The following is a 12,787-nucleotide window of genomic DNA, read 5'->3' on the forward strand; positions in this document are numbered from 1 at the left end:
TAGATCTTAAAATATGAAATATTTAACAGAATATTACACGTATCATTGCCTATCACTCTTTGCTCTTGTACCAGTGACACAATTTTACCTCCTTTTTGATGCCCTAATTAACACCTCACACTCTTCCCCCATCTATCACATGCATTACTACAACTTCTCGGTGTATATACATTAGTGATCATTCTAATAATTAATTCAATGCCAGTGTCTTTAATAACCTCCCTCCAAGAACTCTACTGTGGATAGAAGTTAAACAATTGTGAACAGCAAAACAATTATTTTATTACTCAGCCAAGTTTCCTCTGATACCAGTTTGTAATATTTTATTGGAACTGCTGTTGGTTTATAACTTGCGCACAAGACACACCAATACAAATCATGCAGCGATCTTCATATTATAAAAATGTAATTTCATAGGAACGCAGGAATATAGAGGACTATCTGACTGTTGCCAGTGTCCAAAAAATACCACATCCCTTGATACTCTCACAGCCCTCTATCAAATCTTTCTCCAAGTACATATCCAGCTATCTCCAATTTTCTGATAGAATCATCCCCCAATGCCTCCATTAGGAGTCCATTCCCATACATACACATTTGTAGTTAAATCTAAATGGTCTTTTCATCTTCCATGTTCTAAGTTTGCCACCTTGTATTACAAGCGTAGGTCCCTTGCAGTCAGAATCAGGGGAATTTATAATGGGAAACAAAGACATGGCAGACCAATTAAATACATACTTGTGTTCTGTCTTGACAAAGGAGGACACAAATAACCTCCCAGAGATGCCGGGGAACATAGGGTCTAATGAGAGGGAGGAACTGAAAGAAATCAGTATTTGTAGGGAAATGGTGTTAGGGAAATTGACAGGATTGAAGGCCAATAAATCCCCAGGGCCTGATAATCTACATCCTAGGGTACTTAAGGAAGTGGCCCTAGAAATAGTAGATGCATTGCTGTTCCAGATTCCATTGAATGTTGGAAGATGAACAGTTCCCATGGATTGGAGGGTAGCTAATGTAACCCCACTATTTAAAAAAGGTGGTAGAGAAAAAAAACAGGGAATTATAGACCGGTAAGCCGGACATCGGTAGTGGGGAAAATGCTAGAGTCCATTATAAAAGATGTAATAGCAGAGCACTTGGAAAACAGTGACAGGATCAGACAAAGTCAACATGGATTTACAAAAGGTAAATCATGCTTGACTAATCTACTGGAATTTTTTGAGGATGTAACTGGTAGAATAGATAAGGGAGAACCAGTGGATGTGGTGTATTTGGATTTTCAGAAGGCTTTCGATAAGGTCCCGCATAAGAGACTAGCGTGCAAAGTTAAAGCACATGGGATTGGGGGTAAGGTACTGACTTGGATAGAAAACTGGTTGGCAGACAGGAAGCAAAGAGTTGGAATAAACAGGTCTTTTTCCAAGTGGCAGGCAGTGACTAGTGGGGTACCACAGGGATCGGTGCTAGGACCCCAGTTATTCACAATATATATTAATGATGATCTAGACGAAGGAACTAGATGTAATATCTCCAAGTTTGCAGACGACACAAAACTTGGTGGGTGTGTGTGTTGTGAGGAGGATGCAGAGACACTCCAGTACGATTTGGACAGGTTGGGCGATTGGGCAGAAGCATGGCAGATGCAGTATAATGTGGATAAATGCGAGGTTATCCATTTTGGTGGCAAAAACAGGAAGGCAGATTATCTGAATGGCAATAGATTGGGAAAAGGGGAAGTGCAACGAGACCTGGGTGTCCTTCTGCACCAGTCGCTGAAGGTAAGCATGCAGGTGCAGCAGGCGGTTAAGAAGGCAAATGGTATGTTGGCCTTCATAGCGAGATGATTAGAGTACAGGAGCAAGGATGTCTTGCTGCAGTTGTACAGGGCCTTGGTGAGACCACACCTTGTGTGCAGTTTTGGTCGCCTTATCTGAGGAAGGATGTTCTTGCCATGGAGGGAGTGCAGCGAAGATTCACCAGACTGATACCTGGGATGGCAGGAATGACATATGGACAGAGATTGGGTCGATTAGGCTTATATTCGCTAGAGTTTAGAAGAATGAGAGGGGATCTGATTGACACTTATAAAATTCTAACAGGACTAGATGCAGGAAGGATGTTCCTGATGACGGGGGAGTCCAGAACCAGGGGTCACAGTCTAAGGATAAGGGGTAAGCCATTTAGGACTGAGATGAGGAGGAATTTCTTCACCCAGAGAGTGGTGAACCTGTGGAATTCTCTACCACAGAAAACATTTGAGGCCAATTCATTAAATATATTCAAGAAGGAATTAGATATATTTCTTAAGGCTAAGGGGATCAAGGGATATGGGGAGAAGGCAGGGACAGGGTACTGAATTTGGATGATCAGCCATGATCGCATTGAATGGCGGAGCAGGCTCGAGGGGCCGAATGGCCTACTCCTGCTCCTATCTTCTATGTTTCTATGTAATCCGTGACTACACTAACCATATTGACGTTCAGCTTGTTTGTACTCAAGATCTTGAATACAGGCTACCAAATTTTACAGTAGCTACTCTTAAGTACTAGGTTCTGAATATCAATTGTTATTATCAATATAACATACCTGTGACACTCCATTTGGTGCTGCTGGTTTGGGCAGAGGTTTGAGCTGTTTGGTAATACAAGGACAGTTTGCTTTGATACCCCACTTTCCCCTCGTTGCATGGACCATGTCTCCAATATCATACAAAGCTGTTGATTAAGAGATTAATGTTTTCAGAAATGGTCAGGTCAGGCCAGGCTATTTCCTTTTAAAGGCCCTATTGATTGTTCAACATACCTAGACTTTAACTTTACTCCTTTTAACTTTACTCTGTTTATTGCATTCTGCACATCGCACAGAGTAGAGAAATTCTACTGTTCAAGTGTCCAGAAGTCATACACAAGGCTGCACAACATAGTACAATTTAATGGCACTAACACCCAAAACAGAAAGAACTACAGGATTAGATTTAGTATTAGGTGCCTAGTATTACAACGGGGTGATAAGCTTGCTTTGCTACAGTTGAGTGCACACAAGATCGCAGATGCAGAGTCCCTGCATAAAACCTGGCTAGATGATGTGCAATGCCTAAATGAGCAGAAAGTGAAGATGGGTGCACTGTGGTAAGCCAACATTTCTCAACAATGCATCAAGGGGATACATTCACAAAATATATTTTCCAAAAGGTGAACAAACTCAAAAATTGCTGACCTATTTCTAAAATGCATCTTAAAAAAGTGAAACACATGAAATGTACAGATTAAACTTGTTATGCAGCCAACAGCAGCACAGAACTAATGATGTGACTTTATGCACAGCTAAATGGGGTCAATGACCTGTCCCAGTTCTTCAAGGGCCTGTAACCGTAGGTGATTGCTCCCCCAGTGAGGTAATGCCAATGCCTATTAGTATGTGGCAGCTGAAAGAACGAGGAAGAATTGGCGGGTCTGAGAAGCCTGAATTCTATCCAATTATCCAGGCTATAGAGTTACAGTAACTAGGCACCCCCTACTGCAGATGCTAGTAGTTATCCCATATTGCAGAGAACTGATTTCCTGATTCACAATAATGGCTATAACAATTTAAGTTATAATTATGTAAATTTGGCAGCAATACACCTACAATGATATGCAAATCAACTGATTCTCCATAAACTATTGATTTAGGTCAGGATGTAACAAAGCAGCAGGAAATCAAAATTCTCTTCCATTTCTATGTGGCAGATTGATTGGCACCGGGCAAATAATATAGCACTACAGTGTTTAATATAAATAGCTGCATGTTACGAGTGCCAGAACAACTTAATAAATCTCCCCCCGGCCCACAAAACTGTTTACATTTCAGGGTGGGGCAACAAGGAGAAAGAAACAGAAGAGAAACAGACTTTGCTGCCAATCAGCATCTGTAGAGAGTTTTGCATTTAAATTAAGAAATTCCACTGCTTCCATTAAAGAAACTTAAACATGTGGGGCTATTTATCCAGGTATTACCCCAGAATCCTTTACAACTCCGACCCTCCAAATCTAATATCCTAAAAGTATAGTCAAGGAAAAACGAGCTCCTTCTGCCAATATTAGCTTTGGCAGATAGAAAAAAAACGAACTCTAGCATGTCGCCAGGTAGGCTCAAAGATTTATTTTATGTTCATTGTTTCTAACTTAAGACACATGACACTGCAAAGAGATGCACAAACATCAGCATATAATTATCTAGATAAAACTAACATTGAAGCACAACAGTCTATCTATGCTGGTAGCAGATAGGACGACAAATAGTTGGAGGGAGTAGCGACAGACATAAGTGATCTTGTTGCTTTGCAAGTATCAGCAGAAATAGTTTAGAAATACGAAACAGGGCTGATTTTATACCAAGGAGAAGCCATTTAAAAAAAAATACAAATTTTTCAACAAAACCAACAGAGCAGCAAAAATGTTAGTGTGCAAGTGCTCGATTCAGTGCGTTGCTACATCGTGACGAGGCAGGCTCATGTCTATGTTTTCACACATGGCCAGTTCCTGATCAAGTCAAGTCAGCAGGCAAGCAGTCAGGCAGTTAGAGACTGCCTTACTGAATGCAAGAGAAATGGAGAGGCTCTTTGTAGCCAGATCAAAAGCAGCAAAGATAGAGGGCTTGGGACTGGTGCATAGCACAAAGTGACTGAATTTTTTTAAAACAACACTGTAAAAATACAAGCTGTTACGCAAAAAGGTAAGCTCATCAGCCCCATGAAGGAGAAGCTTGTCAAAGTCCTGAGGAAAGGTAATTTCATGCATTTACAGGTCATGTACTAACCAGTGCTGGGAATAATTTGCGTTGGCATTAGATTCTCTGGTTCATGGGTCTGTCCCTTAGCACATTTCAGCCAGGAGAAAACTTCATCCTCAAGACTGTCATCATCCACTGAAAACAAAACAAATTGGATACAATACGCCAAAGGATGAACAAATAAAGACGTGTGCAATTGGTCATCTATTACAGTATATTTCAATTTTAATCAAGTTCAGAAGATTGTTTCTGCATCCCATGTTTCCTCTTTTCAACTTCTCTGGCATTCTCATCATGTCTGGGTGGCTGATTGACTATACTGTAATATGAAAATGCATTTTTACAAACTAACCCAGTATCATAGCCAAAATATTGCTCTTCAACCTTTCCTCATCACTCATGTCTTAAGCTAGGATAACGTTTGGTTGCCCATTTTTTGCACTGCCCACAGTGCTTGGATATCCCTGCTCTAGTACGGCAAGCAGAATTGTAACCATACTCCAGGTGTGGCCTTTAGTGACTTGTTCACACTCGTCGTTATCTCTGGGATTTCTGCCGTATCCTTCTGGTTAGCTTTCCCTTCCACTGTCACACAATGCATTTTAGGTTTCATTAAACAACCCAACAATACCTCGACATCGCTCTCCTGCAATGTATCCTACAGCCCAGAGTCACTTAGTTGATTTCCCTTCACTAATCTTATTACATTGTATTAGTCCATTGTAAATGACACACATCAGCCCACCTTCCCAACCTATTCAGATTCTTTGTACTGTATTTGGTTTATCCAATCCCAATTGTATGAAAACACTCTCGGTTTGGTGGCTTCTACAGACAGCTCTGTTCCTGTCCCCAGCTCTAAACCATTTATATACATTTCGTAACAGCAATGGCCCCAGCACAGATCCCTGTAGAACCCTGCCAAGTTGACAGACCTCCATTCACAACTACCTCTTGCTTACTCTGGATTTTCAATCCACCTCAGAAGTATGCCTCCTATTTCACGCCTTCCTACCTTACAGACCAGTTGCTTGTGTGAAACAGGATTAAAAGTCTTGTTGAAATATAAATACATCACATCCACCTAGGCCTGGTGCTTTAACTTCATCTAACTTCCTCAGCCCAGTGATCACCTTTGAGGCATCTAGTTTCGATCACTCCCTCGGTTGATGTGTTCGCTTATTTTGCCATTATCTAATACTCTCACGCTTACCTTCTGACATCAGTAGTAGGGAGAATGCTAGAATCTATTATTAAGGACGTGGAAACAGGGCACTTAGAAAATAATAATAGGATTGGGCAGAGTCAACACGGATTTATGAAAGGGAACTCATGTTTGACAAATCTGTTGAGTGTTTTGAGGTTGTAACTGGCAGAATAGATAAGGGGGAACCAATGGATGTGGTGTATTTGGATTTTCAGAAGGCATTCGATAAGGTGCCGTACAAGAGGTTATTGAACAAAATTAGGGCTCATGGGATTGGGGGTAATATACTAGCATGGATTGAAGATTGATTAATGGACAGAAAACAGAGAGTAGGAATAAACGGGTCATTTTCAGGATGGCAGGCTGTGACTAGTCGGGTACCGCAAGGATCAGTGCTTGGGCCTCAGCTATTCACAATCTATATCAATGATTTGGATGAGGGGACCAAATGTAATATATCCAAGTTTGCTGATGATACAAAGCTAGGTGGAAATGTAAGTTGTGAGGAGGATGCAAGGAGGCTTCAAGGGGATATAGACAGGCTAAGTGAGTGGGTAAGAACATGGCAAATGGAATATAAATGTGGAGAAATGTGAAGTTATCCACTTTGGTAGGAAAAATAGAGAAGCAGAATATTTTTTAAATGGTGAGAGATTGGAAAATGTTGGTGTTCAGAGGCACCCGAGTGTCCTTGTACATGAAAGTTAACATGCAGGTACAACAAGCAATTAGGAAAGCAAATGGTATGTTGGCATTTATTACAAGAGGATTTGAGTATAAAACTAAAGACGTCTTACTACAATTATATAGGGCCCTGGTGAGACCACCCCTGGAGTATTGTGTACAGTTTTGGTCTCCTTACCTAAGGAAGGATATACTTGCCAGAGAGGGAGTGCAATGAAGGTTCATCAGACTGGTTCCTGGGATGGGGGGATTGTCCCATGAGGAGAGATTGAGTAGACTAGGCCTGTAGTCTCTAGGAGTTTGGAAGAATGAGAGGTGATCTCATTGAAACATACAACATTCTTACAGGGCTTGACAGGGTAGATGCAGGGAGGATGTTTCCCCTGGCTGGGGAGTCTAGAACCAGGGGTCACAGTCTCAGAATAAGGGGTCGACCATTTAGGACTGAGATGCGGAGAAATTTCTTCACTCAGAGGGTGGTGAATCTTTGGAATTCTCTACCCCAGAGTGCTGTGGAGGCTCAGTCATTGAGTATATTCAAGACAGAGATCGATATGAAGGGAATCAAGGGATATGGGGATAGTGCAGGAAAGTGGAGTTGAGGTAGAAGATCAGCCATGATCTTATTGAATGGCAGATCAGGCTCGAGGGGCCGAATGGCCTACTCCTGCTCCTATTTCTTAAGTTCTTATTTGTATCTGCACTTGAACTGCCATCTATGTCTATAATATGTATCTAGCTTCTGTATCTTTTCCCCATTTCTAGGACTGCTCTGTTCATGTCACCACCACTTTACTAGTTTAAAACTGCTCTCACTGTCTTATTTACCATCTCTGCCAGGATACTGGTACTGGTCTGATTCAGGTGACACCTGGCTGCCTGTACAGCTTCCCCATGCCCCAGTGCTTTTTCTAATGTCCTAGGAATCTGAAACCACCACCAACAACTTGCATGTATATAGTGCCTTTAACGTAAAAACATCTCAAGGCACTTCACAGGAATGTTATCAAACAAAATTTGACACCGAGCCACATAAGGAGATATTGGGAAAGAGGACCAAAAGCTTGGTTGAAAAGGTAGGTTTTAAGGAGTGTCTTAACGGAGGAAGAGAGGTAGAAGTCCAGAGCTTCGGGCCTAGGCAGTTGAAGGAACAGCCACCAATGGTGGAGCGATTAAATTCGGGGATACCCATTCCTTCTATACCATCTTTCTAGCCACGAGTTCACATGTTTCTCTACAACTTGACCAGCATCCACGGTAATCCTCAGATCACTACCCTCAGGTCTTGTACTTTCATCCAGAACAGATTTCTCAAACTTGCTCTGCAAGATCCCCATCCTACTCTTTCCCATGTTATTGGATCCAACATGAACCATGACTTGCAGCTGATTCCTCTCTCTTTTCAGAAGTTTTTCCACCATTCGGCTATGTCCTTACCCTAGTACCTGGAAGGCAACATTCCGTTCGGGACTCCCAGTCACAGCTGCAAAACAGGCTGTCTATCGCACAGTTATGGAATGCCCCACAACTACTACGCTTATTCATATGGCCAGTATTTCTCTTTTCCTTATGGGCAGCCCCTTGCTGTACGACACTGTGGTATTGTTCTTAATTTCCCAGCACTGTGCCTCCATACTTGTCCTCATCATAGGCGCTGGAAACTGTACATCTACTGGACAAGTCCAAATCCACTGGGTTTTCCTATACGCGCTTGTCTCCTCCTCTTCTCCCCCCGCAGGCAGTTACCCATTCCCTTCTTTTTCACTATTTCTCTCTATGAGGCGACCACTTTCTGGAACGCACTTTCCAGAAACCTTTTCTGTTGCAGAGTGTAGCCAGATGGCCCTCGAACATCATAATTCCTCAACTGGAGCAACACACCATACATATGAACTCCTCCTGGGTACTTTGTAGTACCTCCAGGACATTCCATACACATCATTAGATGTGTTCCTGATTATGTGATTACTATACCCTTAATTCTAAACCACTCTAGGCTTAATTAATTAAAACTAATTCTCACCCAACTGCCTGGTCTTACAAGTTCAAGCTCATTCTGTCTCAATGCCAATCTCTTGTTCAGGCCAAGCTAGTTTTATTTTCTTACTGCAGCAAAAACTCACCTCGTCAGTGTCACTCTCAGTCATCCTCTTGCAGTTCAAAAGCCTCTTGCTAACACAACTTTATTATATTCGATTCAAAAATGATTGAATTCTGAAAACAGGGTATTTGAAGTATTACCGCAAGCTGACCACATTATGGTTAAGATGTTTTGCCATCTCGCACTTAGTAACAATACTGTGCCCTTCCTTCTCCATACTCGCACTTAGTAACAATGCTGTGCTCTTCCTTCTCCATACTGAGTGTGTGTTAACTGATTAGGCCAATCATTTGTATAGATGCACAAAATCTAAATGTGGCTACCAAAATGGGCACTGTTCTACCACAGTATCAGATACAATCCCTCCAATTTAATGGTTTAATTAGCCCTCGTAGTTCACATCTTTGCCATACCTTGTGGTGGTCGGCTCTTCCTCATCCTGTAGCAGTCAAGGCACACACCAAAACCACATTTACGACAGACCCAGTGGATGTTAAAGAGAGTTGTTTCACACGCATCGCACATCTCTCGAATACCACGTACGGCTCGTTTCCATGCCAGTTGTTCTTGAAGAATAATAAAATATAGTCAATTCCACAATGGGAAATTAGATCAGAATACACTAGGTTCACTAAAATATTTACAAGTTCAAACATGGAGAATTTCAACACAGCACAATTTGACACATTTAACACCATTAAAAAAATTTCCATCTATATTTCAGACATCAGAATCATTTGCGAATATGAAAGCTTCAAATAGACCCACCTTAATTTTAATTTTAGACGAGGACCAATCTGCAACCTTGGGCTTTAAGTTAAATAAAGACACCACAACCATTAGATAGCTCGTATAGATAAGATTATTTAAATTAGATAGGTCAGGAAAGACAGGGGTTATGTGTTTAAGTTGCATTATGGTACAACTAGGTTAGATGTCAGGAGGTTCTTCTATTTCCAGTGGATAGTAGACCGTTGGAACAAGCTGCTGGCTCCAGCAGTCCATGCAGATTCACTGCAAACCTTTGAAAGAGATGTATTGGATGGGGTAGTGATCACAGCGTACAAAAGATAGGCGGAATGATAAGTAATATGAATTGTAGTCAAAATGTTCTCTGGACTAGTTTTGATCAACATTGTGGAGGTCGCAAAGTATTTTTCCAGACTTTTTCCTCCCTAAATTGGTCTTGGAGTTCTAACATTTGTTTTTGTTGCCTCTCCCAGGAGATCAGATGGTTGCAAGTGGGTGTTGTAAATTATGATGCTAGGGCATCATGACTGTATGGGACAGGCTTGATGGACCAGTTGATCTTTTCCTGTCCATCATCTTTCGTATGCTCATGTCATGCTTGTATACACATGGCATTATATGTGCATTTTTATTTCTTGTACTAGTCCCCATGCAATGGTTAAGGCCACTGAGAGAAAACTGTGTGCCAGGATTAACCAAATAAAGAAGGAAGAGTCTAAGGCAGTAGAAATTGTCACCTTACACTCAAGTTCGTGAAATCAACCGTACTGTTATTTCCAAAAAACCAGCAGGATCACATTCAATTCATCCATCATCCAAAATATATTAAACAAGGTATTCGAAAATGCAGCCGGCAGAACCCGGAACCTGGCTCCATTAATATGTCACTTTAAAAAAAGGTTTAAATTTCTCCACATCATTCTCCTGGCCCCCGTCAGCTTATGGATACAACAAACCTACTTCACGTCAGTTTGCCAGGAAGCATGCTCGAGTGTCAGAAGGAACTTGTGGCTCAGTTCTCCCTCCAACTTTAACAAATTCTTCGAGATACCGAAGTATGACTGCTGGTAGAGACTGGAGAGTCTCTACTAGCAGTCATAGGATGCTAACTTTTCAAGTCTTATATATCCTTTGAGCAATTATGGGTGCAATACAATCCCCCCATGCCTACGTTGCACACAAGGACTCATTGTGGATTCACATCACAGTTCTTTCCATGGAAATAGCAACAGATAATGCATAAGTTGCGCAAGCTTAACTTTATTTCTCATTCCCTCAATTTCCGTCACCTTAAGATGAACGTTACAAAATAACTAAGGTGTTTAAACTGTGATGAGTTCGAAGCATCTTAGAACCCAGAAGCACAATAAAGTAACGTAATGTGTCAGATCGAAACAGTAATTGCCCTGTAAATAAGAGTTCAGCGAAAGTTTGTGAAATATCCCATGATATGGGAGGACATAGACAGACTGGTGAAATGGGTAGACACATGGCAGATGAAATTTAAAGCAGAAAAGTGTGAAGTGACACATTTTGGGAGGAAATATGAACTAAATGGTACAATTTTAAACGGGGTGTATGTTTAAAAATCTTTGAAGGTGGTAAGATAAGTTGAGAAGGCTGTTAAAAAAGCATATAGGATCCTTGGCTTTATTAAGAGGCATAGACTGGAAAAGCCAGGAAGTTATGCTAAACCTTTATACATTATTGGGAAGGCGTCAGCTGGAGTATTGTGTTCAATTCTGGACACCACACTTTAGGAAAGATGTCAAGGCCTTAGAAAGGGTGCAGATGACATTTACTAGAACAGCAGCCACTAGTATTTATATAGTGCCTTTAACGTAGTAAAATGTCCCAAGGCACTGCACATAAGTATTTTAAGACAAAAAATTTGACACCAGGGATGAGGGACTTCAACTATGTGGATAGACTGGAGAAGCTGGGGTTGTTCTCCTTAGAGCAGAGAAGTTTAAGAGGAGATTTGATAGGTCAGAGTCATAATGGCACAGGAGGCCGCCATTCGGCCCATCGAGTTTGTGCCAGCTCTCTGTAGAGCAATCCAGTCAGTCCTATTTCCACGCAAGTTTATTTCCCTCAAGTGCCTATCCAGTCTCCCCTTGAAAACATGGAGTGTGTCCGCTTCCACCACTTCCGTTGGCAGCGAGTTCCAGGTCCTCACCACTCACTATGTAAAAAAGTTTTTCCTCACATTCCCCCTGTATCTCTTGCCCAAAACCTTAAATCTGTGTCCCCTAGTCCTTGTGCCATCAACTAGTGGGAACAGCCTTTCCCTGTCTAGCCTATCCAAACCCGTCATAATCTTGTACACCTCCATCAAATCACCCTGCAACCTCCTTTGCTCTAATGAAAACAAATCCAGCTTCTCCAACTTGTCCTTGTAGCTAAGATCCCCCATCCTCGGAACCATTCTGGTAAATCTCCTCTGCACCCTCTCAAGTGCCTTCACATCCTTCCTAAAGTGTGGTGACCAGAACTGGACGCAATACTCCAGTTGTGGCCTAACCAGCGCTTTATAAAGATTCAGCATAACCGCTCTACTTTTGTACTCAATACCTCTATTTATGAAACCCAAGATCCCATATGCTTTGCTAACCACTATCAATATGTCCTGCCATCTTCAGGGACCTATGCACATCAACTCCCAGGTCTCTCTGTCCCTGCACACTCTTTAAAACTGTGCCATTAAGTGTATATTGCCTCTCCCTGTTCCTTCTGCCAAAATGCATCTCCTCACACTTCTCTATTAAATGCCATCTGCCACTTGTCTGCCCATTCTGCTAGCCTTTCTATGTCCTGCTGCAGTCGATTGGTATCATCCTCACGGTTTGCCACATGCCCAAATTTGGTGTCATCGGCAAATTTAGAAACTCTACTCTGTATTCCAATATCCAGGTCATTTATTTATATCACAAAAAGCAGTGGCCCCATCACTGACCCTTGGGGAACACAACAGTCTACCATCCTCCAGTCTGAAAACCAGCCATTTACCACAACTCGCTGTTTTCTGTTATTAAGCCAATTCCTTATCCAGGCTGCCACTGACCCACCTATTCCATGAGCCTCAATTTTGTTAACCAGCCTTCTATGTGGTACTTTGTTCAAAGAGTAAATAAGGAGAAACTGTTTCCGGAACCGGAAATAAAGGTTCTAAATTGGGGGAAGGCTGATTTTAATATGATAAGGCAAGATCTGGCCAAAGTGGACTGGGATCAGCTACTTGTAGGAAAATCCACATCAGAACAGTGGGAGTC

General features: G+C 41.8%; 1 protein-coding gene across 3 annotated transcripts in view; it reads right to left on the reverse strand.

The window, feature by feature from the left end:
* The window catches only part of kdm3b (lysine (K)-specific demethylase 3B), a 179,244-nt gene that overhangs the window by 41,205 nt on the left and 125,252 nt on the right, over positions 1-12,787 (reverse strand). For all 3 annotated transcript variants that reach the window (XM_085995468.1, XM_085995467.1, XM_085995466.1), the window contains exons 13-15: positions 9,179-9,331; positions 4,801-4,908; positions 2,590-2,717 (exon numbers count right to left, since the gene is read on the reverse strand). In XM_085995468.1, the coding sequence (XP_085851594.1) occupies positions 2,590-2,717; positions 4,801-4,908; positions 9,179-9,331 (389 nt within the window). The remainder of the gene's footprint in view (positions 1-2,589; positions 2,718-4,800; positions 4,909-9,178; positions 9,332-12,787) is intronic.

The sequence above is a fragment of the Somniosus microcephalus genome, chromosome 8 (assembly GCF_052327205.1).
Source record: "Somniosus microcephalus isolate GS21.2 chromosome 8, FLI_Smic_1.0, whole genome shotgun sequence".
In the NCBI taxonomy this organism is placed as follows: Eukaryota; Metazoa; Chordata; class Chondrichthyes; order Squaliformes; family Somniosidae; genus Somniosus; species Somniosus microcephalus.